The sequence below is a fragment of the Scyliorhinus canicula genome, chromosome 9, assembly GCF_902713615.1.
Source record: "Scyliorhinus canicula chromosome 9, sScyCan1.1, whole genome shotgun sequence".
Classification (NCBI taxonomy): domain Eukaryota; kingdom Metazoa; phylum Chordata; class Chondrichthyes; order Carcharhiniformes; family Scyliorhinidae; genus Scyliorhinus; species Scyliorhinus canicula.
In genome coordinates, this window is record NC_052154.1 from 182,126,076 (window position 1) to 182,151,920 (window position 25,845).

Consider the following 25,845-nt stretch of genomic DNA (forward strand, 5'->3'; position numbering starts at 1 on the left):
TAACAGATTAAACTCCATCTATCTGCCCAAGTCTCCAAATGATCTAAATCCTGCTGTATCCTCTGACAGTCCTCATCGCTATCCGCAATTCCACCAACCTTTGTGTCGTCTGCAAACTTACTAATCAGACCAGTTACATTTTCCTCCAAATCATTTATATATACTACGAACAGCACTGATCCCTGCGGAACACCACTAGTCACAGCCCTCCAATTAGAAAAGCACCCTTCCATCGCTACTCTCTGCCTTCTATGACCTAGCCAAATCTGTATCCACCTTGCCAGCTCACCCCTGATCCCGTGTGACTTCACCTTTTGTACCAGTCTACCATGAGGGACCTTGTCAAAGGCCTTACTGAAGTCCATATAGACAACATCCTAACTGCATCAATCATCTTTGTGACCTCTTGAAAAAACTCTATCATGTTAGTGAGACATGACCTCCCCTTCACAAAACCTTGCTGCCTCACTAATATGTCCATTTGCTTCCAAATGGGAGTAGCTCCTGTTCAAAGAATTCTCTCCAGTAATTTCCCTACCACTGATGTAAGGCTCACCGGCCTGTAGTTCCCTGGATTATCCTTGCTACCCTTCTTAATCAAAGGAATAAACATTGGCTATTCTCCAGTCCTCCGGGACATCACCTGAAGACAGCGAGGATCCAAAGATTTCTGTCAAGGCCTCAGCAATTTCCTCTCTAGCCTCCTTCAGTATTCTGGGGTAGATCCCATCAGGCCCTGGGGACTTATCTACCTTAATATTTAAACACTCCCGTGTGACACTAGCAAACCTTGCGGCCAGGATATTTATGCATCTCCAGCTTAGATGCAACCCGTCCTTCTTATACAGGTCACACCAACCCCGGAAGAGCTCCCAGTGGTCCAGATAACGGAAACCCTCCCTCCTACACCAGCTGTTTAGCCACGTGTTTAGCTGCTCGATCTTCCTATTTCTAGCCTCATTGGCACGTGGCACAGGGAGTAATCCCGAGATTACAACCCCAGAGGTCTTGTCTTTTACTTTCTGCCTAGCTCCCTGAACTCCTGCTGCAGGACCTCATGCCCCTTCCTGCCTATGTCGTCAGTCCCAATATGTATAACGAACTCTGCCTGTTTTCCCTCCCCCTTCAGGATGCCTGCTACCTGTTCGGAAACATCTTGGACCCTGGCACCAGGGAGGCAACATACCATCCTGGAGTCTCTTTCACGTCCACAGAAGCGCCTATCTGTGCCCCTGACTATAGAGTCCCCTATGACTATTGCTCTTCTGCACTTTGACCCTCCCTGCTGAACATCAGAACCAGCCGTGGTGCCACTGCTCTGGCTGCTGCTGTTTTCCCCTGATAGGATATCCCCCCGGCAGCATCCAAAGGAGTAATGTCCTGTTCGAGAGGGGGACAACCACAGGGGATTCCTGTATTGACTGCCTGCCCCTTCTGGTGGTCACCCATTTCTCTGCCTGCACCTGGGGTGTGAACACATTTATATAACTGGTATCTATGACGCTTTCTGCCACCTGCATGCTCCTAAGTGCATCCAACTGCTGCTCCAACCAAACCATGCGGTTTGTGAGGAGCTTCAGTTGGGTGCACTTTCTGCAGATGAAGCCATCCGGGATGCTGGAAGCCTCCCGGACCTGCCATATCTCACAGTCAGAGCACTGCACCCCTCTAATTGATACTGCGTCAATTAATTAGTAAATTAAATTAAAACATTTTTGTTTTTTAAAAAGTTACTGTTAACTATAAGTTTCCCAGCACTAGATTTCTACTATAAATGTGAAAGCTAAATACAGTACTCTTCGATCTTTGGCTCAGATACCCCTCTAAATAATAATTAAGTAATTATGTTTAATTAGCTTAATGCTTAATTTTTAATTTTAGTGTAGATTCCCAACCAGCCAATCAGGTCACAGCTTTACTGTGATGTCACTTCAGTTTCCCCCCGCAAAATTTGAAAAGGTAATAAAAATAAACCCAAATCACTTACCTTCCCAGGTTCTCAGATGCTCTCTGGTTCTCTCCCTGCAGAATAAAAGTTACAGGCCAGAAGAAAGAGAGACAACAAAACAGTAGGGAAAAAGCACCTTCTCCCACTCTGCACCAAATTACCAAGTTGCAATTCCCACTCTGGATGTGTCTCACTCAGGGGGCGAAATTCTCCGCGGACCGACGTGACGCCCATTTCCGGCGGGAAAAAGCGGTGTGCATGACTCCGGCGTCCGGGCCTTCTTTTAAGCTGGCAATCTCCGTTCCCGGAAGGGCCAGCAGCGGACTGACGCGATAGGCGTCAGTTTCTCCAGCTGCGGAAGTGGCGAGTCCCGGCGTTTGTGTGGTGGGGAGAGAGAGAGAGACCCAGTGGAGTGGGGGGAGAAGAGCGACCCGGCATTGGGGGGGGGGGGGAAGAGCGACCCGGCATGGGGGGGGGGGGGGGGAAGAGCGACCCGGCATGGGGGGGGGGGGGGAGAGCGACCCGGCATGGGGGGGGGGGGGGAAGAGCGACCCGGCAATGGGGGGGGGGGGGAGAAGAGCGACCCGGCATGGGGGGGGGAGAAGAGCGACCCGGCATGGGGGGGGGGGAAAGAGCGACCCGGCATGGGGGGGGGGGGGGGGGAGAAGAGCGACCCGGCATGGGGGGGGGGGGGGAGGAGAGAGACAGACCCGGCATTTGGGGGGGGGAGGAGAGAGGCAGACCCGGCATTTGGGGGGGGGGTTGGGGGCAGCGGCGTGCAGAGAGGGGGGGCGACGGATGCCTGGGGCCAACGCACCGTCGCCCCCCCTCTGTACGCCGCTGCCCCCTACCCCAACCACCCCCCCCTCACCACCCCTACCTCCCTCCAATGCCCCTACCCCCCTCCCCACCACCCCTACCCCCCTCCCACCCCCCCCACCCCCCTCCAACGCCGCCCCCCTACCCCCCTCCAACGCCGCCCCCCATCTCTCGCAACGCCGCAACCCCCCCCCTCAACGCCGGGTCCCCCCCCCCTCAACGCCGGTACCCACACCCCGTCCCCCTCCCTCTGAAGGCCGGTACCCACACCCCCCCTCCCTCTGAAGGCCGGTACCCACACCCCCCCCTCCTTCCTCCCCCCCCTTCCTTCCTCCTCCCCCCCTTCCTTCCTCATTAGTGGGGGGGGGGGGTGCGGCGTTAGTGGGGGGTGGGGGGATGCGGCGTTGGAGGGGGGGTAGGGGTGGTGAAGGGGGGGTTGGGGTTGGGGTAGGAGGCAGCGGCGTACAGAGGGGGGGGGGGGCGACGGTGCGTTGGCCCCGGGCATCCGTCGCCCCCCCTCTCTGCACGCCGCTGCCCCCAAATCCCCCCCCGATGCCGCAACCCCCCCCGATGCCGCAAACCCCCCCCATGCCGCAACCCCCCCCCGATGCCGCAAACCCCCCCCGATGCCGCAACCCCCCCGTGCCGCAACCCCCCCCATGCCGCAACCCACCCCCCCCGATGACGCAACCCACCCCCCCCCATGCCGCAACCCACCCCCCCCCGATGCCGCAACCCACCCCCCCCATGCCGCAACCCACCCCCCCCCGATGCCGCAACCCCCCACCCCCCCCCCCCCCGACACTGAACGGCGTCAACCATCATCAATGGTTGACGACGTTTTAAAGCAACTGTGATTTTCGCCGACGTGACCCGTGGCCACGTCGGCGGGACTTCGGCCCATCCGGGCCGGAGATTTGTGGAAACTAAAAATATAATGACATCCCGCCGGCGCCAGCTGTTTTCAGAGGCTGCCGGAGGGATTTGCACAGCGCCGGTTTTTGGCCGATTTAAAAACCCTGCGGGAGCGGGAATAACGCCGCTGCCGGCCGATTCTCCGACCCTGCGTGGGGTCGGAGAATCCCGCCCCTGATGTCTCGACTTCACCGTGCGCAAAGCTTCGAGATCTCTTAGAGATCGAGGCACCCTTTCAAAATGGCCCTCAGTGTCATTGGATAGCGGTGGGTGTGGTGATATGCATGTACACATCAATGTATATAGTTGCTTATTAATGTATATCGTTATCGGTATGGCCTCCAACCAACAGGTGGCGATAGAGATCTACCACGTGACCTGAGACGCCAGACAGTTGGTAGTGAGTGGTACAAGAGGATAGTCGCACTTTGAGTAGCTCCAGGAGAATTCATTAAATTTGTTTAATAGCCATTGTCTGTATTATAGTTGGTTAGTTATCTTTCCACGTGTTTGTTAATAAATCATCTTTCAAGTCAAACAACTAGATGTACCTCATTACAAGTCATCACACAGAACACAAAAGAGGGAACTCGCCGGCAGCACTGGCGGGAAACTCCTTGAAAAACCCGCTACAAATGAACTTAGAAATGTTTCCGTTGAATCGTGCTGAATATGTCACAAGTGTTGGCTGCCAACTGGCTGGACCATCAGGCAAAGTCAGGCGATGGTACCTCTGGGAATAAATTTAATCACAGTTGGCAACCTTACGCCCAGCCCTGCCAATTGCACACTGCCCCCCCCTTGCCCTCCTGCTTCCCAGCATCCCCCAACCCCCACCCAATTGCAGCTCACAGCCGACACTCCCTTCTTGATGCTGGGGACCACCTCCCTCCAGCTCCAAGCTCCTGCCTATACTGAGCTTCCTAACCATCACCAGGCTGCATTGGGCTGGTTGCCAGGTGGGAAGTGACCCTAAAATGTGCTGAATCTTAACGGCAGGGTCTCTACACCCCTGCCTAGTAAGATTTGAGCGTTGCCCAAATCCTGGCTCTCCTTTAATGTAGGTGCCATGAATTCAGCATGAGATTCTAGCACAAGATTACAGTGACAGGCATCTTAATAAAAAGAAGCAAATTGTTCTGGTTTGCTTTGCCCTATGCAACAGAGTCTAAAACATCGAATAACTGCGCAGAAGATAAAAGCTATACATGTACCTTTAATCAGTCCTATTTGTAACTTCTGTACCCGCACACATGTAATTAAACATCTACTTGGCTCGAGTCATTTCACCCTAAGCCATTCCAAAAGTTTTGCACTTTGTTCATGATACCACTGAAAGAGTACAGAACCACATCAAAAGATCTGCAGCTGTTGGTTTAATTCAGCAACAAAAAAGAGAAACCCTTCCCAAAGTGGAAAAAAACTCCACAATTTGAAATGTTCTGCGAAATCAGAACACAAATCACTTCAATTGTTTACACCAGTAACACTGAGTGCAAGCTGCACAAACTGACTGACTGCAGTGACATAAATACAGGTGCAGCAGCTGTGTTTAAAACAAAACAGTCTGATTTCAACTCTCATTTGAAACTCAGGTAATGCCACCCAAAGAGATATTACCTACTACGCATTTTATTATGTATGACCCCAGGAGCATGTTCAGCCAGATTTTGCTGCAGCGACCACCAGTGCCCTCATGTTATTTATGCTCACTATAACCATACTGGACCTCGATTGGGCAGCTTGAGACATGCCCTTTTAGACTTATTCACACACACTTAGGTTTTGAATCTTTGTGCCAAGAAAGTTGTTTGAGGGACGAACTGGTAACACTCTCCTCCTTCTTGGGCAGCCTCTTGGCATCATAGTATCATAGAATCCCTACAGTGCAGAATGAGGCCATTTGGCCCATCGTATATCCACCGACCCCCTACCTAGGCCCACTCCCCCATCCTGTCCCGTAACTCCACCTGACCTGCAAATCCTTAGACACTAAGGGGCAACTTTATCACGGCCAATCCACTAACCTACACATTTTTTTGACTGCGAGAGGAAACCGGAGCACCGGGAGGAAACCTGTGCAGACACAGGGAGAAAGTGCAAACGCCACACAGATAGTCACCCAAGACCGGAATTGAACCCAAGTCCCTGGGTCTGTGAGGCAGCAGTGCTAATCACTGTGCATGTGCCGCTACTGAAGATGACGTGTTTCCAGTCTGGTTCGACGGGATCTAAGATGGCTGCTGAGTCCAATGTACGATCTCCAGACTCTGCCACTCTGTCACTTGCAGGACAGGTGGTGCTTGAAGGGTTGGGCAGGTGAGGGGCACGATTGAACGGCTTCGGTGGGGTGTTCCCGACCCAAGCCTGAAAAAAGAATCCCGTTTGATAGCAGGGTCGTTTTTGGCGCTGCAGGCTCCTGGAAACAACCCGCTATTTATGGCCAATACGAGACTCTTTTTTGGGCGTTAAATCACACGCAAGATATCTAGAGGTTCATGCACTCTCTCCGACACCTCATGGTGTTCGCATATTCTCGGTGTGCTCGGAACCTTCCAAAACAAACCTTCAGTATTTTGGTTAGCACCAGCTGAGTCGGCAGGGATGTTTGTCCTCTTGATGGATGCTTTGAGGACATCCCAAAACAATTCGGCTGTCCTCCTGGGAATATCCTGGCATGACTGAGTTCCGACTGGAGCAGTTGCCTTTGGAATCTGCCGTCAGGCGTACAGATGACATCTCCTGATTTTGAGTGATTCGTGCCTTGAATCTGGGCTCGTTGGCTTGGGAGAGTGCTGCAAGCCACCTGGAACTTTGGTGAACAATGGGACAATCAGTGTTTCCCATTACCAATTGAGATTAAAGGTTTGAAAAGTAAACAGGGGAAGGGCTATCAAGTAGGGTGAATCGGAGTGAGCGAATTCACCGTCAAATCCAGTGGATAAGGAGAAATAAAGTGGGGGAAAGAAAGATTGCATTAAGAGAGAGATGGGGTGAGGGGTGGGGAGACATTTTACATCCTTATAATCTCCTAAAACAATTTACAATCTGGAGGAAAGAGAACCCACACTTAGAATTGTTTTCTTTCTGACAGGTTGCCATTTTTAGCCCATTCAAACACCCCCAAGCCCAATGCCCCCTGTTAACCCCTGTTAAAATTCCCCCTCACCTCGCTATGATACAGTGGGTTGCTGATGCACAGACATTTTTGTCTGAAAATGCTGTCGCCACTACTTTAGCAGAGGTGTGAATATGTCTCAAATACCCTCACTCAACCAGCAAAGAGAAGAGCTTTAGCCCACAAGAACATGTGAAGTAGAAGCACGAGTATCCGCCATAGGGCTCATTGAAACTGCTCCACCATTCAATATGGTCATTGCTGAATGTCTGCATCAATGCCGCTTCCCTGCATGATCCCCATATTACTGGATAAGTGCTCGTATCTTGTATCCCGCAGTGATACTTTAGGGCCATGGGTCCTCGAACCACAAAATATTACATTTTTCTGATCAATCTTTCCACTTGGAAACAGAGCTACAGGGGATATAAAGATGGAAGATATACCCTAACCAGCACTCATCGTTCCTTTCACTTACAGCTGCCCACACATTTCTTTGTGGGTTATTTTGTGGCAGTTTACGGTCATTGGGATTCTGAAAGAGCCTGGCACCCTCGACAGGGAGCCTGAGGGTGATGTGAACAAGGTGAGAATCCTTACTGAGACACGCAGGATGGAATTTGAAATGAGTGGCCGGGTGTGGAAGGGGAGGGGGGGGAACTGGTGCTGGGGGTCCATTAACTGTTTGAAATCTGGTGCCACCTCCCCTGACCCAATCTTCGGGACTAATTACAATTTAGAACCTGACCACTGGGCTCATGGCTCCCCCCAGAGTCATGTGATTGCTGCGCTGCTGTGCCTGCGGTGGGAGTATGTGCAGAAATCCCACTCCCAAGAGCTTCCAGTCAATCTGGATTAACAATGCTCATATCTGCAATGGATCTTTAAAAGGACATGGGGAGTCCATGGTGAGTAAGATAAAAAATAAAGCTTATTTACAAGAACGATATGTGCACTACCCGGTAGATCCCTACTGGGTTCTCTTCTGGTCTGTGCCTTACCGGCCCACCTATTCTCTTTTATACAGTGATTAATGAGATACCCCGCCCACCGGGAGAGCTCGTACTCTGTGAGGAGCACAGGGAAGACAAGAATTCCCACCCCGTAGGTTCCCAGGATCTCCTGGGCTGAGGTAAGTGAGTCAGGATTGGGGTCGCGGGGAGAGGCTTTCTGTGGGCCCCTCCTCACCCCATGCCTTCCTGATGCCAGGTCCCTCAATCAGGCACAGATGCCTGAGAATGAAGAAACCCTTCCCACTCGAAGGGCACAGGCAAACCCCTCAGGTTTTGCAGGGTGGCCTCCCCAAATGATGGGTTTACTCGGACATGCCTGGTATGGAGGGCATTAGCTATGAGGAGAGGTTAGATAAACCCGGTCTGTTCTCACTAGAATGACGGAGGTTGAGAGGCGACCTGATGGAGGTCTACTAGATTATGAGTGGCATAGACAGAGTGGATAGTCAGATGCTCTTTCCTGGATAGTCAGATGCTGTATTGTTTTTTGTTCTTTGTTCACTGGTTCAACACTAGTGGCGGCAGCATGAGGCCCTTAAGTGACCTTTCAGTAGTCACAAGCGGGCTTTAATTAGCCTCCAGGGGCAAGGCCCTCTTCAAGCCCCCCAGCCCTGGGCTTGATTGGAGGGAATTGAGATTTCACCTCTCACTGCCCCCGATCACACAGAATCTCCATCCCCCAACATACCTCCATGATGGAGGTTGATAAATTCCTCCCTCAGTGTGTAAATGAGGAAGAATAAGTTACAATTCAAATACAGAAAACAAAATTGAGAGGAAAAAAAGCAATGGAAATTAAAAGAGACCACGACAAGAGAGCGAGAAAAATTAATCAAAAATTTGTAACTTTTTTTCTGTGAAGTATTTTTATTCTCCATTTTCACATTTTCTTCAAAATTTACACCCCCACCAACAAGCAGTAAACGGTAACAAATACAATGTCAATTCCCTTATCAACAACAACGATCCCATCCCTCCACCACCCCAAACAGCGACCCACCTGACAATATAAGCATCAAATAAAACAAACCCTCTAACGGTTTGGGGACACAAACAACAAACAATCTATATGGCTTTGAAAAGGAGGCCATTTGTTTTATTTGATGCTTATATTGTCAGGTGGGTCGTTGTTTGGGGTGGTGGGAGGATGGGATCGTTGTTGTTGATAAGGAAATTGACTTTGTATTTGTTACCGTTTACTGCTTGATGGTGGGGTGTAAATTTTGAAGAACATGTGAAAATGGAGAATAAAAATAATTTGCAAAAAATAACCAATCACTAATTGTGGTTCGTGCTGAGGAAGGTCATCATATTTGGAGATGACGAAGAGTGCCGCAGATGCCATCAGTTACCAATGATGTGCTAGCTCATATCTGTCACATTTTCTGGGACGGCCTGATGCTTCATGGACTGCACCACAGGAACTCACCAAGGTTCCTGAGGCAGCACCTTCCAAACCTGCAGCCTCTACCATCTAGAAGGACAAGGGCAGCACCACCCTGGCAACACCACCACCTGGAGGTTCTCCTTCTCAGTCACTCATCCTGATTTGGAAAAATCGAGTCATTCCTTCATTGTCGCTGGGTCAAAATCCTGGAACTCCCTCCCCTCAGCACTGTGGGTGCACCTACACCTCAGGGACTGCAGCTGTTTGAAGAAGGCAGCTCAACACCACCTTCTGAAGGGCAACCAGGGTTGGACAATAAATGCTGGCCCACATCCCGTAAATTAATTAAAGATTGCCTGACTGCCTTACCATTTTCCTGAAATGGGACGTCCAGCAGCTAAGTACCACAGCTTCTTGTGTTTGAACGGTGAATTGGTCTCGGTGAGGTACCAGTGTTGCAAAACCTTTGGAAGAGCTGGACAGCAGCTTCCTCACTTTCGCATTGAATTGTGTGTGTGCAGACAATAGAAAGTTTTTTTTTTCTTTATTCTTTCATGGGAAGTGGGTGTCATTGGCAAGGCCAGTGTTTGTTGCCCTCCCCTAATTACCCATGAAATGGCCGGCTTGCTCGGCCATTTCAGAGGGCAGTTCAGAGTCATCCGCATTGCGAGTTACATACTGGCCGAACCGTACAAGGACGGCAGATTTCTTCCCTGAAGGACGTTAGTGAACCAGATGGGTTTTTAACGACACCATTAGACCATCATGATCACCATTAAACTCGCCTTTAATTGCAGATTTTATTATGGGGTAATTGAATTTAAACTCCATCAGCTGCCACGGTGGGATTTGAGTGTTTCCAGAGGATTAAGGGGGGGTTGTTGGGTTACGGGTATAGGGTGGATACGTGGGTTTGAGTAGGGTGATCATGGCTCGGCACAACATTGAGGGCCGAAGGGCCTGTTCTGTGCTGTACTGTTCTATGTTCTATGATTAACCTGGGCCTTTGGATTGCTAATCCAGTGACATTACCACTGTGCCATTATCTCCCCCATTGCTGCCTGATTCACTCCTTAATAAGAGTGAATGAATGCTCATAGCCTCACCTTTATTCCTGCTGTGAAATGTACGTCGATGTTTAATCTGTTACAGAAGCAGGGTGCACTGCTGTACTTTCCTTTCAGTGACTGATGAAAGACTCTGCTGTTTTGTTGGCATTGTTAATGGAAAATAACTTGACTCAAATATTCCTCTGCATGTCATTAGCTCTCTGATATTTAGCATCGTTGTTTACAGATTCTTAAATGTTCTGTGAGAATGTAAATTGTGGTTAGTTATGCACAAACTACAGTAAAAGGAGCCTTTATTAGTTGTGTGGGGGGGACTCAGAGAAGGTGCAATGATCCTTTTTCTATTTTAGTGTCAAGCAGCTCATAGAGAATCATTGGAAAATGTCTCTTTCTAAAAAAGGTTAAACTGCATCAAACACTAAAACTGGATCATTGGGTGACACACTGGATTGGAATCAGTATTTAAGCTTTAACGTCTGGGATGCATTCAGGGCACAGTAAGATGATGAAAATCTGTTGCTGTGTGTGTTCATCTTCATAACATGAGCTTGTCAAACTTCAGTTTAGCTCCCAACAGGTACAAGAATAAAACTGCCCTCAACTTGAATTGAAGATCATACCCGGAGCGAAAATAGGGGCTGGTTTAGCACACTGGGCTAAATCGCTGGCTTTTAAAGCAGACCAAGGCAGGCCAGCAGCATGGTTCAATTCCCGTACCAGCCTCCCCGAACAGGCGCTGGAATGTGGTGACTAAGGGCTTTTCACAGTAACTTCATTGAAGCCCATTTGTGATGATAAGCGATTTTCATTTCATTTCATCTCAGTATGTGTGGTGGAGAGGTTGAGGACAATTGCAGTAGTGTCAAGGAGTTTTACTCTGCACCTGCTTGTGTTTTACCTGACCTGGAAATGTCTGATGTTGGCAAGGAATGACACCCCATGTCCTCGCAGTGAAACATTTCACCTTGCTGAAAATACTTATCCAAAAAGATAAATTTATGATGAACCGTTAACTGTTGTTTTGTTGAATATTTGCATTTCGGTACCAATGACATTGACGGAGGAACTTGCTTGGAGTGTTTATTAAACTGACACTGAGAAGGAACTATGTTGAATGTAAAAACACACCTGTATTAATTATGTGTTAATTATTGCATTATACTATAGTCTCAAACTCAAACCAGTTTCCCAAAGTCAGCGCTAATTTATTTAATCTTAAAGAAGTGTAAGAGTCCTTCCTTTTTATTTCTTTTGTTTCCATTTCCTTTCTTTTATTATTTTGGTCTGTGGGCCCATAATCGGGATGTGCCTTGAAGCAGAAGATTCAAAGTCGGAAAAGCCTGCTTGTCAGGACACTCTGCTCCCAGGTTTTGTATTTTGGAAAGGAGAAGCCAGACTCTTCGGCACCGAGTGCATCTTAGGAACCTTTGGAGGGACTTGGTTCAATTGGTTAACTAACAACTAGTGGTTGGCCAAAGATAGTGTTCTGCCTGACAATGGTCAGTAATTAGTGACTTTTTGAGAGAACTGAGCAGAAGTGTTTATGCTTGGAAGTGAGAGGAATTCTCTCTCTCCTGTTTGCTGAAGTGAAATAATAATAATAATCACTTATTGTCACAAGTAGGCTTCAATGAAGTTACTATGAAAAGCCCCTAGTCACTATATTCCAGCGCCTGTTCGGGGAGGCCTGTACGGGAATTGAACCCTCGCTGCTGGCATTGTTCTGCATTGCAAGCCAGCTATTTAGCCCACTGCACTAAACCAGCCCCAGAACTTCTCTATTATCTGAAAGCAGTGATTTCCTGGCACATCCTTTGCTGTGAACCTGAAATGATGCTGAGTCTGCAGAGAAATGTAGACAACCTTGCCAGAGAAAACCATCTCAAGCCTAGAAGGAAGAAGTACCAAAACGAAAGCCTGAACTTCAGAAGGACATCGGCTGGAAGTCACACCAAAGATCTTTATCTTTTTATTTTTATTAATATTTCCTTTCCCTTTCCCCTCTGTGTGCCTGTGTGTATGTGTGTGTGTGTGTATAGAGAGTGGGGTGAGTTAGGAAGGTGGGGGTGGGTGGGAAAGAGGCAGTAGCTAGTTACATTTTCTGTCTGTTTAATTATAATACTGCACATTATAAAAGGTTACTTATGATTTTAAATTTACAAACCCGGTGCTTAGTTTATTGGGCTGCCACCTTCGGGTCAAGTGGGGCTGGAATTGACCGCTGGCTAACCGAGGGTGTCGTGGCAAGAAGTATTGGTGAACTTTGTGCTGATTAGTGATTTTTCTATTTCCCAGCACATGCAATGTCCCAATTTGAAACACCCAAAGTTAGCACAAAGTCCTTCTAGGTTACCTGGAAGGACAATTAGGCCGTGATAATGCTTCAACTACTGAGTGAAGATTAGTAGCTGAAGTTTGCAATTGGCAAGAAGTTGATAATACTGTTCGGTTATGAATCAGCTTTTTGCAGCCTCAAATCTGTGCATCTATGCTCACAGGCAGGCAGATAACTTTACTCCTGTTATAATGCCTTGTGGACGACAATTCGGCCCAATGCAGGACCTCTTCTCGATCAAACAGGCGATTTCTCTAATGCCTGAGTTTGTGTTGATGGTGTGAAAAAGAGTAATAAGCTGCCTTTAGGGAAACTTTGCCATGTTTTTCTATCATTAGCTGCTCTAACCCTGAGGAGTAGGAATATGGTGAGTCCAGTTATATAAATAGAATTGAATATATCAAATTGTACTCACTATATTGTGATTACTCTGTATTGGTGGTAAAATGAGGAATTGTTCAAGCATGGTTTCTCGACGACTCCCCGGGAAAGGAATGGATAACAGAAAATTCTGCATTATATTTGCGATGTAAATTATGAAATAAGTCGCAGCTCCGTGAGAAATTCCACCAGGTCAGATATTGCTTTGAAATGTGAAAGATGCTAGTGAGCAAATGAAAAAAATGCAAACTCCAGCCAATTTTAAAAGTTTGCAGGTTGACAACTGTGTTAATTCAGATAAATTAATGTTAAAAACTACGGAGCTGAAACTGAACCAATCTTGGTTGGATACATCAGTGTGCTTCGCAGGCAGTTTTGCAGAGTGTATCACAATTCTTCCAAAGATATCCATGTTACCAGCTTAAGCCTTAAAGCCTCAGCTCTAGTGGCACCATCGGTCATGTACCTCATGTTAAATTCCTATTTTTCAGCAGGATGAAAATAAAAATATATATGTTCTAACACCACTGATGGCCGGGATTCTCCGAAATCCCAGCCAAGTGTTGACGCCGGCATAAACACCGGAGTGGTGTACGGCGGCGTCAACGGGCCTCCTGGCCCAGCAATTCACTGCTGTTCAGGGCGCTAGCATGGTGCCAGAGTGCTGCGCGGTGATCCGGCGCCGAAAGCAGCCCTGCACGGCTGGGGGGATCCACGCATGCGCGCAACAGCCGTCTCCATGTCGGTGCATGCGCGCGGTTGCCGTATCAGCATGGATACGGCAACCACCCGCATGCGCCGGCGCGGAGCAACATGTCAGGGACCGTACAGCGGGCTGCGCGGAAGGAGGTAGGCCCCTTCCAGATTGTGGCCTCCCACCGATTGGAAGCCCCTGATTGCGGGCCTGGACCCCATGGAGCCCACCCCCACAGAGTCAGATCCCCCCCCCCCCCACCAATACATCTACAGCGGCCACGTGTCTGAGCTCCCGCTGGGTGGTACCAAGTTGGAACCACGCCGGTGGGACTCGGCAGAACTCGGCGGGAGTTCGGCCTGTTGCCCGCAGAGAATTGCCGCGGGGTCTATTTCAGCGGGCCCCGACAGGCGCCACGGTGACTGGGCAGACGCGATTGGCACTAATTCTCCGGTCGCCAGAGAATCAGCGGCCCAGCGTCAGAGCGGCTTTGCTAGAATTTCCTGCGCCCCCGGCGATTCTCCGACCTGGCGCGGGCTCAGAGAATCCCGCCCAATTTCTCTCAGAATTTTAGCTGTAATGTTCAAAAAAGTTTGTGATAGAAAGGGGCTGGATTCCACAATCCTGAGGCTATGTCCACAGGATCCGTCTGGTCTTATGGCCAGAAAAGGTCAGCGCCACAGTGCCGCCCCTGCACCGATCCTCCGTCTGGTGGGGGGCTAGCAGCCACGCAGACTAAAGTCCCTGGCTTTGCCTGTGGATATAGCCAGAGAATGGCCGGGCTCGTGGCCAATCATGCGCACAGCGGCGACCTGCGGCGGCCTCATCGTGCAACATGGCGCCGGCCACTCGGCCTCCCTGTAGACAGCCTCAACACCCCCGGACCACCCCACATCAGTGCCCCCAGCCTCTGCTTAAGCCTCCCTGCCCGCGGAACGGCTCCCCCCCCCGGCAGCGCTGGAAACAGTTCGCAGCCAGCACGCGAGGTCCCCGAAAGTTATGCGGACACGGGCTCCACGCCATCGGGTCTCGGCCCATTGGGGATGAAGCATCAGGGGAGGGCCTCAGGACGTCCTGAGGCCTTCAGTACAGCATGCAGTGTACTCCATGAGTACGCCGTTTTTGAGGGGACAGAGCACCGCAAAATCGGTGCCGCCCCCGATTCCGGCGTAAACAGGGGTTCTCCGGCCAATCGCTGAATGCGATTTCAACGTCGCCGATCGAGAATCCCGCCTGTGGTTCCTCCCCGAGGAAGATTAGGATTCATGCTAAATTCTGAATCAGCCATATTTGATCATAAGGGAGAAATGGTGGCAAAGTGGTGATGTCACTTGAAAAGTGAAGCAGAAGCCCAGAGTAATGCTCGGGGGACATGGGTTAAAATCTGACGGGTGGAATTTAAATTCAATTAATAAATCTGGAATGTAAATCTAGTCTCAGTAATGGTGAACAATGACAACTACCATTGATTGCCATAAAGATCCATCCAGTTCACTGATGTCCCTTTATGAAAGGAAATCTGCTGTCCTGGCCTGGTCTGGCCAACACGTGTCTCCAGGCCTACAACTGTCTGTCCTCTGAAATGAACAGCTCAGTCGAAGGGCAATTAGGGTTGGGTAACAAATGTTGGCTTTGCCCTTTTTCCATGAAAGATAAAATAAAGTTCAATGCCTGGAGAGATGAGTTGGCCAGGATTCAGCAGAACTGTTAGTTCATCCGCTCTGCAGTAATCATTCTGCAGTCAATTTACATCAATGTCACTGTTACCTCTAAATCACTACAGGAAATGGTGCCCTAACATTTTAAAATGGGCCTACTCCAATATTATTCCAAAAATGTGACCTTGTTCCCATCAAAAGGTAGATGTGTATTGAATCGTTCAGATAAGAAGAAGCTTCTTCCACAATGTTCCTCATTAAGTAAATGAAGCGCAAAATACTGGGGATGTTAGAAATCTGAAGTAAAAACAAAAAGATGATGGAAATACTCAGCAAGTCAGGTAGCATCTGTGGAGAGAGATACAGAGTTAATTTTCAGGACAGTGACCCTTCATCAGAACTGAAACTATGGGTTAATCGATGACAAAAAATAGATTATTTTTGTTAATTCCTTTTTCTTGCTATACTAAAATAATTTTTTATAATTATGCATAATATCTAATAGATTAGAGTCATACCATGAGAATCAGGGTTAAATAGCTGGCTAAAGAATAAAAACCTAAGCACCTACACTTAGCATTTGCAAGAAGATGGATAAAGAATAACTGTTCCGGCCAGGGTAGATGGTGGACGGTCGAACCAGTCAAGGAGGGGCAAGGGGTTCCAATAGTGTCAAACCATGCTGTCGATACAGATATGGCTGTGTGCATACCCAAAGGGGATTCAAGATGGCAGGAGAGTGGGATGGTACAAGAGCAGTGATGGGTTGGGGTAGAGATTGGTGGGGAGTAACTGAAAGAGAAGAAATTAAATGTGGAGTGATGAATGAGGAAAATGTGAAGACAGTGGAGAAGGGACAACATAGGGCCAAAGGGTGAGGAAATAAATGAAGGTAATGGCCGTACTGTTCCATCCGTTCATGCCGACGGGATCTTCTTGTGGTGCACCCTGCCATCGGTTTCCTGGCGGGGACGGGTGCATGCAACAGGAAACCACGTTGATAGTGGCAGGACCAGAAGATCCTGCCACCAGCCAACGGCCTGTCACCCGCACCGCCACAAAACACGCGGCGTGTTGCTTGAAAAATTCCAACCCAAAGGTCTCAGATCGGAATCACGTGCAAACTGACACAGAAAGAATTCAAGTACGGGACAGCACGGTGACCCAGTCGTTAGCACTGCTGCCTCCCCGGCCCCGAATCACTATCAGTATGGAGTTTGCACATTCCCCTCCCGTGTCTGCGTGGGTCTCACCGTCATAACCCAAAGATGTGCAGGGTAAGTGGATTGGCCATGCTAAATTGCCCCTTAATTAGGGGGAAAAAAAGAATTGGGTACTCTAAATTTTAAAGAATTCAAGTACATCGACATAGCAGGAATCAGCATGTCTTGGTTATACACAGAGAGAGGAGAAGAGATGGTTTGAAAGAATCCAGAGGTAAAGGGGCCAAGCGACGGGGTGACATTTGGAACATAACAATCCACAGTCAAGGTTTGAATCCAGTTATGGTGAGGAATTGAATCCAGAAGCTATTTGAGGGGCAGATTATCAGTGGGAGCCTATTACATTTCTAACTGTTCCCAGGTCTGATGAAAGATCACAGACCTAAAGTATTAACTCTCTTTTTCTCTCCATTGATGCTTCAAGACCTGCTGAGTTTTTCCAGCAATTTCTGTATTTATTTAGTCAGTGGCAGCAATGCTAGTGGGAAATAGCCCAAGCTACAAATAACATCAAATAGTTCCGGCTTCTCCCAAGAGTTTAAAACTTATCTTTAAAAATGCTTTCCTCAAACTGCCTGTGCAGGATGTAACCGGCCTCAAATCATTTCCGTGATGTTACCAAGATCAGACTGGGTTAACAGTATGCAGTTCCCAGAGCAGGCTATTTCAGCCCTTAATTAAAACATGATACATGTAGAGGGACTCTGAGATATTTTGAACAGAGGCTGGGTTTAGTGAAGCATCAATATCACTTGGCAGCGACTGAGTCATCTCAGAGTATAAACATGATGTGATCTGGCAACAGATTGTGCAGCAGTAATCCACAAAAACAGGTGCTCAGACAACCGCGCTGTAAAGTCTCTTGTAATTGAAAGAATATTTGTAAAAAGGGCATGAGAAAAAGCAGAGAAGGAAAATACCTTTAAGCCCAGCCTCTTTCATAACTCCTGTAGGATCTTTCTGTCACGGATTTCCTTTCCTGTGACAATATGAAATTAAATGAAAATCACTTATTGTCACGAGTAGGCTTCAATGAAGTTACTGTGAAAAGCCCCTAGTCACCACATTCCGGCGCCTGTCCGGGGAGGCTGGTACGGGAATTGAACCATGCTGCTGGCCTGCCCTGGTCTGCTTTAAAAGCCAGCGATTTAGCCCAGTGAGCTAAACCAGCCCCAATATCTAGACCCCCCCCTAGTTTGTGGAACAATTGGCCAAGATATTAGTTTTTGTGGTATGAACCCAATACAGAGAACAATCATTGCTGTGAATCATTGCCCAGCACTGGGCCACAGCCCTCACTCAATAGAAAAGGGCAAGGTTGCCTACATCTGCTGGCTGCCTACTAACAAAGAGCATTTAAGATTTGGGTTGTTGCTTTGCCGGCCACAGTCCTCAACTCAGAACGACTGAGAGAGAAAATTGGGCAATCAGTAGAAGGAAGGAGTAATCAGTGGATGGAGAGATGGTTGGTGTGAGTCAACTGGGAGCCAGGATTGATCGGAGGCAGAACAGTAGTTCCGGAAGGAAGTCTCCCCCACCTCTTGACCCCATAATCTTAATATTTTAACGGCAGTCTCCAGCAGTTCTTTCAGGTCCGTTAATGAGGATAGATGTAGGCCACATTTTCCTGAACAAACCAATTTTGTAAAGGGCATCTCAAACAGCTGTTACGTTCTCGATTTGCAAATCAGGGAAAGCAGTGCAACGCAAAATAAGTACATTTATCTCGCGATATGGGCTCTATCTTTTTCTCTGTCCATTGCCTTAATAAATATTTGTTTTTACAAATTTAGAGTACCCAAATATTTCTTTTTTCCAATTAAGGGGCAATTTAGCGTGGCCAATCCACCTAACCGGCATATCTTTGGGTTGGGGGGGTGAAAATCACGCAGACACGGAGAGAATGTGCATACTCCACACGGACAGTGACCCAGGGCTGGGATTTGAACTTAGGTCCTCAGTGTCACAGTCCCAGTGCTAACCACTGCGCCACGTGCCGCCCCGTAATAAATATTTTTTAAAGAAATACCATCTCCGCAATGACTTCCTCAATTTTACATTAGGATACGAGATAGTTTTCTTCTGGCATTGTCTGAAGCACATCAGAAAGAGGTGGTAATCGATGGCATTATTTGATGAACAGAAGTAAATGTCTGAGAAAATCATTGAAGCAAAGATGGCTCAAAATGTCTGCAGAAAAGCTGAGGCAGGATCTCAGAACGGTGATATTCGGGGAATGGAAGTAATGGGTTTTACTGATGGACTGGGGATGTAGTTGATCACTCATCGCAGGGTTAAATAGGATGTCAAGGTTGTCTGGGAGACTAACATGCAGCACTATAGTGTATATGTTCAACAGCAGCCTTGGAATTGACACCGAGTAAAGAAAAAATCCTTCTTAGAAAGGCCAACTTCTTTTTGCCGATGTTGAAAGTCTCTTACCTTATCAAAGAGTAAGAAAGATTTTCATACAGTATAGAACATAGAACAGTACAGCACAGAATAGTGCTTTTCACAACCAATTGACATCTCAAAGTGTTCACAGCCAATGAAGTACTTTTTGAATTGTAGCCACTGCTGCAACGTGGAAGCTAATGTGCGCACCACAATCTCCCACAAACAGTAACATGAATACGGACAGATAATCCTTCTTCTGTGATGCTAATTGAAGGATAAATATTGGCCAGGACACGAGGGACAGCTCCCCTGGGACCTTCCACATCCACCTGAGCAGCAGGTGTGACCTCAGCTTAATTGGGACCGATTCTCCCAACAAATGTCAAAATTACTTTATGGCGGGTTTTTCAGGGAGCCGGCGGGTTCCCCACCGCTATTCAATGACACTTGGGCCCACCGGTTTAGCCCACACTTGGAATTTTTTTTAGCACTGGGGAGCTGAACTGCGAGATCGGGCCGCCATTTTGAAAGGGTGCCCCATCTCCAAGTGAGCTTGTGCGTCCCGCACACACATGGTCAATGTCATCCACACCCCCCCAAGTGAGGACACCCCGCGATGGAGTCCCTGGGGTCCCTGCTCTTCAGGTCCCCCAAGCCCCCTTACAGCATCACCTTCTTTCTAGGACCCCCACCCATCAACCACCAACCTCCCGGAGGCCCAACTTACCTGCCCTGCCCTGCCCCACCCTTCAAACCCCACCCCCCCCGCACCCTCAATTTTATGGGCATGCCCCCCCCCCCTCACCCCCTGACCCTTGGCTGTTACACCCAGGCACTCAAGCACGCTTGCACTGCCACTCTGTCACCCAGGCAGTGCTCCTGCTGGCTTGGCAGTGCCATCGGGCACCTTGGCAGGGCCAGGGTGGCAGTCCATGGGCGGGTCAAGGAGCCACTCTGCACTTACCCTGACCACCCTGGAAACTCTGGTGGCCTGGGAGACCCCCCCGGGTGCCGTTCTGCCTGGTCCACGCTTGTTTGGACCCGCAATGATCGCCGCCTGGCTGCAGCCTCCCTGGGGGGAGTAATTAAACCCCCCAAGAATCGAAGGAGGCTGGTGGATCCCACACAGGTAGTGTCATCGAGTCTATAGTGCAGAAGGAAGCCATTTGGCCCACCAGGACGTAAGTAGGTTTACTACCAACTTCTGGAGTGACATTCGGTCCCACCCATTTGGGGCGGTGTTCCGACTCCGACGTCTCGCGGGGCTTCGTAGAATCCCGGGAGGTGCGGAGCCTGTCGGGAGGCTTGCTGGAGGCTTTTTCTGGTATTCTCCGGCCGGGTTGCGCTCAAGCAAGAGCCCAACGCAGCTGGAGATTCATGCCCAATATCTCCTCCAAAAAAATAACACCTCCGACAGTGCAACACTAGCTCGGTATGGTACTGGAGTGTTAACCGGGATTTATGTGCTCAGCCCTTAAGGTAGGACTTGAACCTGGAACCTCTTGATCCAGAGGCTAGCGTGCTACTCACTGGGCCAGCCAGCGCTAACGTATAGTTCAAACTGATCAAACTAAAAGATTTTCATATTGTGAAACAATGGTCAACTACAGAACTCTTTGGATTGTTTTGAGACAAAGCTAGAATTGTGAAAAGTAATTAAACATGTGGATTTCATCAATAGCAACTAGCTCATTATGGGTATTAACGGAGCAAGTTCTAATTTAGCAGAAAATAAATGTTTCAAATGCAGCCACTTGAACATGAATTTTAAGTGACTCCTCTGCGGCATGGTGGCACAGTGGTTAGCACTGCTGCCTCACAGCACCAGGGACCCGGGTTCAATTCCGGTCGCAGGTGACTGTCTGTGTGGAGTTTGCACTTTCTCCCCATGGCTGCGTGGGTTACCTCCGGGTGCTCCAGTTTCCTACCACAGTCCAAAGATGTGCAGGTTAGTTGGACTGGCCATGTTAAATCGCCCTAGTGTGCAAGTTAGGTGGGGTTATGGGGTTACTGGGCTGGAGTGCTTTTTCAGAGGGTCGGTGCAGACTTGATAGGCCGAATAGCCTCCCTCTGCACTGTAGGAATTCTATGATTCTCTGACTAATACACTGTGATAGTTCGCTGAAGTGTACAGAACTGAACCTATGGGCCAGATTGCATAGTAACTGCTTGTGTCTCAGCATGTCATAACCAATCTACCTCAGGTTATTAAATCACTTTCCTTAAGAAATAAGCTTCACTTTGAAGAGAGAGGACCAGTGAATTATTTGCAATAGATTTATTGAGAGTTACTTTCCTAAGACTGATAGCTGGAGGCTGCGGAGATGAAGGCATTCATGAAGCGATTTTAATCTGGAGAAGCTCGTGAGGTTGAGTGGGAGTGGATTTGCAGGGGGCAGGGTTGTTTGGGGTGGGGGAATTGAGGGGATTGACATTGGAAGCCAGTTCCAACCCATTGAGTTCCACATTTAACTTGAGTGTTTAAGTGTTGAAGGTTGATTGTGTGTACCCACCTCAGGAGTGACAAGTATATGCTGATCAATCAATTGGAGTAATGATGTTACAACTCACTATGACATGTAAATGCCATTTCTCATTGGTTACCTGGGCTTCCTGAAACTCACCAGAGAAAGTGAGGCAAGAACAAAATGGCAACTGAATCAAAGTCATGAGACTACTGCAATAAATACTAACTTTTCACAGATACTTTCTTACCTACTGGTGGCAAAGGTTTTTGGGTCAATATGTGGAGATGCCGACGTTGGACTCTGGTGGGCACAGTAAGACGTCTTACAACATCAGGTTAGAGTCCAGCAGGTTTATTTGCGTAGCTCCTCCATCAGGTGAGTGAAGAGGTAGGTTACACAGAACAGAGCCAAAACCATCACCAGCACTAAAACCAGTGTCAGAAACAGAACGAGACCCAAAACCTTCACCAGAACCAAACCAGTGCCAGCACCAGAACCAGTACTAGCACTAGAACTAGCACTAGAACCAGCAACAAAACCAGCACCAGAACCAGACCCAGAATCAGCACCAGAACGAAACCAGTGGCAGCAACAGAACCAGTACTAGCGCTAGAACTAGCACCAGAACCAACAACAAAATCAGCACCAGACCCAGAACCAGAGCCAGAACCAGACCCATAACCAGCACCATAACCAGAACCAGCACCACAACCAGATCCAGCACCAGAACCAGCAACAAAACCACACCCGCACCAAAACCAGACCCAGAACCAGTACTAGCACCAGAACCAGCAGCAAAACCAGCACCAGACCCAGACCCAGAGCCAGACCCAGAACCATAACCAGAGCCAGACCCACGGCCAGACCCAGAACCAGAGCCAGACCCAGAACCATAACCAGAGCCAGACCCACGGCCAGACCCAGAACCAGATCCAGAACCAGATCCAGAACCATAACCAGAGCCAGACCCAAACCCAGAACCAGAGCCAGAACCATATACAGACCCAGAGCCAGACCCAGAGCCATAGACAGACCCAGAGCCAGAGCTAGAACCAGATCCAGAACCATAACCAGAGCCAGACCCAAACCCAGAACCAGAGCCAGAACCATATACAGACCCAGAACCAGAGCCAGAACCATATACAGACCCAGACCCAGAGCCAGAGCCAGAGCCATAGGGGCAGCAGGGTAGCATGGTGGTTAGCATAAATGCTTCACAGCTCCAGGGTCCCAGGTTCGATTCCCGGCTGGGTCACTGTCTGTGTGGAGTCTGCACGTCCTCCCCCTGTGTGCGTGGGTTTCCTCCGGGTGCTCCGGTTTCCTCCCACAGTCCAAAGATGTGCGGGTTAGGTGGATTGGCCATGCTAAATTGCCCGTAGTGTCCTAATAAAAGTAAGGTTAAGGGGGGGGGTTGTTGGGTTACGGGTATAGGGTGGATACGTGGGTTTGAGTAGGGTGATCATGGCTCGGCACAACATTGAGGGCCGAAGGGCCTGTTCTGTGCTGTACTGTTCTATGTTCATAGACAGACCCAGAGCCAGAGCTAGAACCAGCACCAGCACCGACACCAGAACCAGAAACCACCCCCTCTCCTGATGGCTTTCAACAAAGCGATATATTATGAATTGTGGGATAAATTGAGAACAGTGGGGTGGGAGTACTAGAGAATGAGGATACAGAAAAGACATGCCGCGGGACAGACAAAATATAAAAAGAAAGAAACACACACACACAGTTGTAGAGCTAAATCTGAGCTGTGAATGTTCTTGCATTGTGCTCAGGAAGACAAATTTGCATTTAGCTTATTGATAAATAGCTCATTCCAGTGTGTGTGACTGTCTAAAGAATGTCCAATAGACTCAAAGCTGCACTTTGTGGCTGTATTGAATAATTCATTATAATATATATCTTTAATTTTCACATTGGACGTTATATTGGGAGGAACATTTTATTTATATGCAATTTTAAAACCATAATGATATGGTTTGTAGTTGGTGCTTTGTATTTCCAGTGCCAAATGCTGAGATACAACTGCCTGTAGGCTGTCAGAAAAGGCTGTCATCTAACACTTTGAAACTACTTTGTAACTGCATAGTCTATTTGCTTTAGCTCTGAAGACAGCATAATAGCTACCCTTTATTGTGAATTATGATTGCTGTCATTGAACTGTATTCGCCAGCCCAGGGTGCGATAATAAATAGAAATCTTTGGTATATTCATCGGGCACAATTGAAAAGAAGCAATAGCTATCAGAGCAAGAAAAATACAGCAGAGGTCAAAGAAAAGTTGGACTCCAACTTTCTCCTTTGCCACCCCGCCCCTGTCTGTAGCGATATCATGGTTGTGTTGAAATTCACTGACTGACCACTAGGAGTCTCACTAGCATATGGGAATGTTAGAGTTAGGTGACTGCTCAGACTGGCTGGAGGAAGCTGAAGAGTGAGGTTGCTTGTGCTTAATCTTACTGTTATTTATCTGTTGTTCTGTATATAGTTTACCCACAGTTAATGTTCATAAATCATTTACAATTTTAGCTACAAGTGTTCTTGTAATATAAATCAGGCCATCCGACAAAACCATACTATCCAGCTGGATGGGACAGCCCTCGTTTGGTTCCATTCTTTTCTGCCCAGCTGTAGACAGAGAATTAAACAGCTTCAATGCACTCTCTTTCCTCTCCAACAGTGTTAACTCAGGTGTCAGCCACAGATCAATCCCTGACATCTCCTATATCTTGGGCGACATTAAAAATCACACCGCCAGTTTCCATACGAACACCGAAGACCCCACCACCTCTCATGACCGCTTCAATGTCTCTGAACAGTCAGATTACTCGTCCGCCGCGCTGTGCTGGATGAACAGTAGTTTCCCCCAATGTTTGGGCGTTTGAGCATGCCCAAACACATCTCTTCTTATAAAACAATTTCAGATAGTTGAGAGACAGTGTGCACCGCATGAAATTGGCAATTTCCACATGTGCTGCCATTTCAGAAAGTTTACCCTGTGTCTTATTTTGGAGGAAAGGTCAATGATGAAGTAGCTGAAGATGGTTGGGCTGTATCTTCATTGAGGTGTCCAAAAGCAGCACACGGTAACTTATCCTTTGTTGTTTTTTTCTGTTGTCTTTGATTGAATATTACCTTCGGGTAACGTCCTGTACTCATCATTCGGGGAACTGTCTACGCTGCATTGTGGGTGAGTGTTCCTTTATTGAAGTCACTTTCTAGCTCTCCCCAGCATTCAACATCCTTCCAATGAATGATTAATACAGTTTATAAAACAAATATTAAGTGTACAATATTTAACACCTGTCCCCTTGCAAATACTCACATAGGCCTCTACTTCAATCATAGAAACATCTGAAGCATGCACTAACGCTGTAATAACTGGTACAGAAATAAAGTGCAGCTGTGTAAATTGTAAATTGACAACTACAAGCTCGTTCACCTCCGTTTCTTCCTGCTTGTGAATTAAACATGAAGTTTAATCATTCCACAGCAAATGACACAGACTAAAACAGCACTCCAATGCTGGCATGACAGTCTTCAACATACAGGTCGAATTCCATTCGTACAAGCTGAATCAAATTTTGGGAAAACAAAACAAAAGCATTATACCAGCCGAGCAAACTGATTATGCAAAACTTCTGAGCATTACATAATCATTGTCATGTGTCTGAAAGACTAAAATATTGTTACAGAAGTAAGAATGTCTGCCACATCTCCACTCCATCAAAACAATTCTGGACTATACCTCCCTGGTTCAGAGACACTACGTCGGTCAAGTTTGTTAAAGAGTGGAGGGGAAACAAAAAACGATTTACCTTGCTGCTTTCTGGGCAAGATCCATTGGGAAGTCTTGACAAATCAGCTGAAGTAAGGAATGATACTCCTTCACTGTCAACAGGTCTGAAATAAAATGATTTGAAATTATGAAATGTCATTTCAGAATAATACTAGAATAGGTGATAGTTAACGATACAGATGTGATTGTGAGTACAATATGTGCTATGATTGGCATTGGTTAACTTGAAAGAAGAGGAGTTATTTGCTATTAGTGGTGGAATGATCTGCTTTGTCTGCAGTTAACTGTGTTCATTTTTCAACATGGGTTTGGAACTTAACTTTTGTGACTTTAAGCCTGTGCCCAGTGGTGTACTGCAGGGATCGGTGCTGGGTGTTGTGCACAATAATGATGTAGACGTGAATGTAGGACGTATGATCAGAAAGTTCGCAGATGACATGAAAATAGGTGTTCCAGTAAACAGCGTGGGGAAAGTCGTAGATTCCAGCACAATTTAGATGGGCTGGTCAGGTGGGCAGAACTGTGGCAAATGGAATTTAACCCTGAAATATGCGAGGTGATGCGTTTTGGGAGGACAAAGACAAAGGAATACATAATGAATGATAGGACCCTGGG

The 25,845-nt window shown here is 47.9% G+C and overlaps 1 protein-coding gene across 1 annotated transcript in view; it reads right to left on the minus strand.

Annotated features, from left to right (window-relative positions):
• c9h11orf49 (chromosome 9 C11orf49 homolog) overlaps positions 1–25,845 on the minus strand; it is a 348,746-nt gene that overhangs the window by 80,283 nt on the left and 242,618 nt on the right. The window contains exon 4 of the mRNA XM_038808282.1: positions 25,250–25,334. Within this exon, the coding sequence (XP_038664210.1) occupies positions 25,250–25,334 (85 nt within the window). The remainder of the gene's footprint in view (positions 1–25,249; positions 25,335–25,845) is intronic.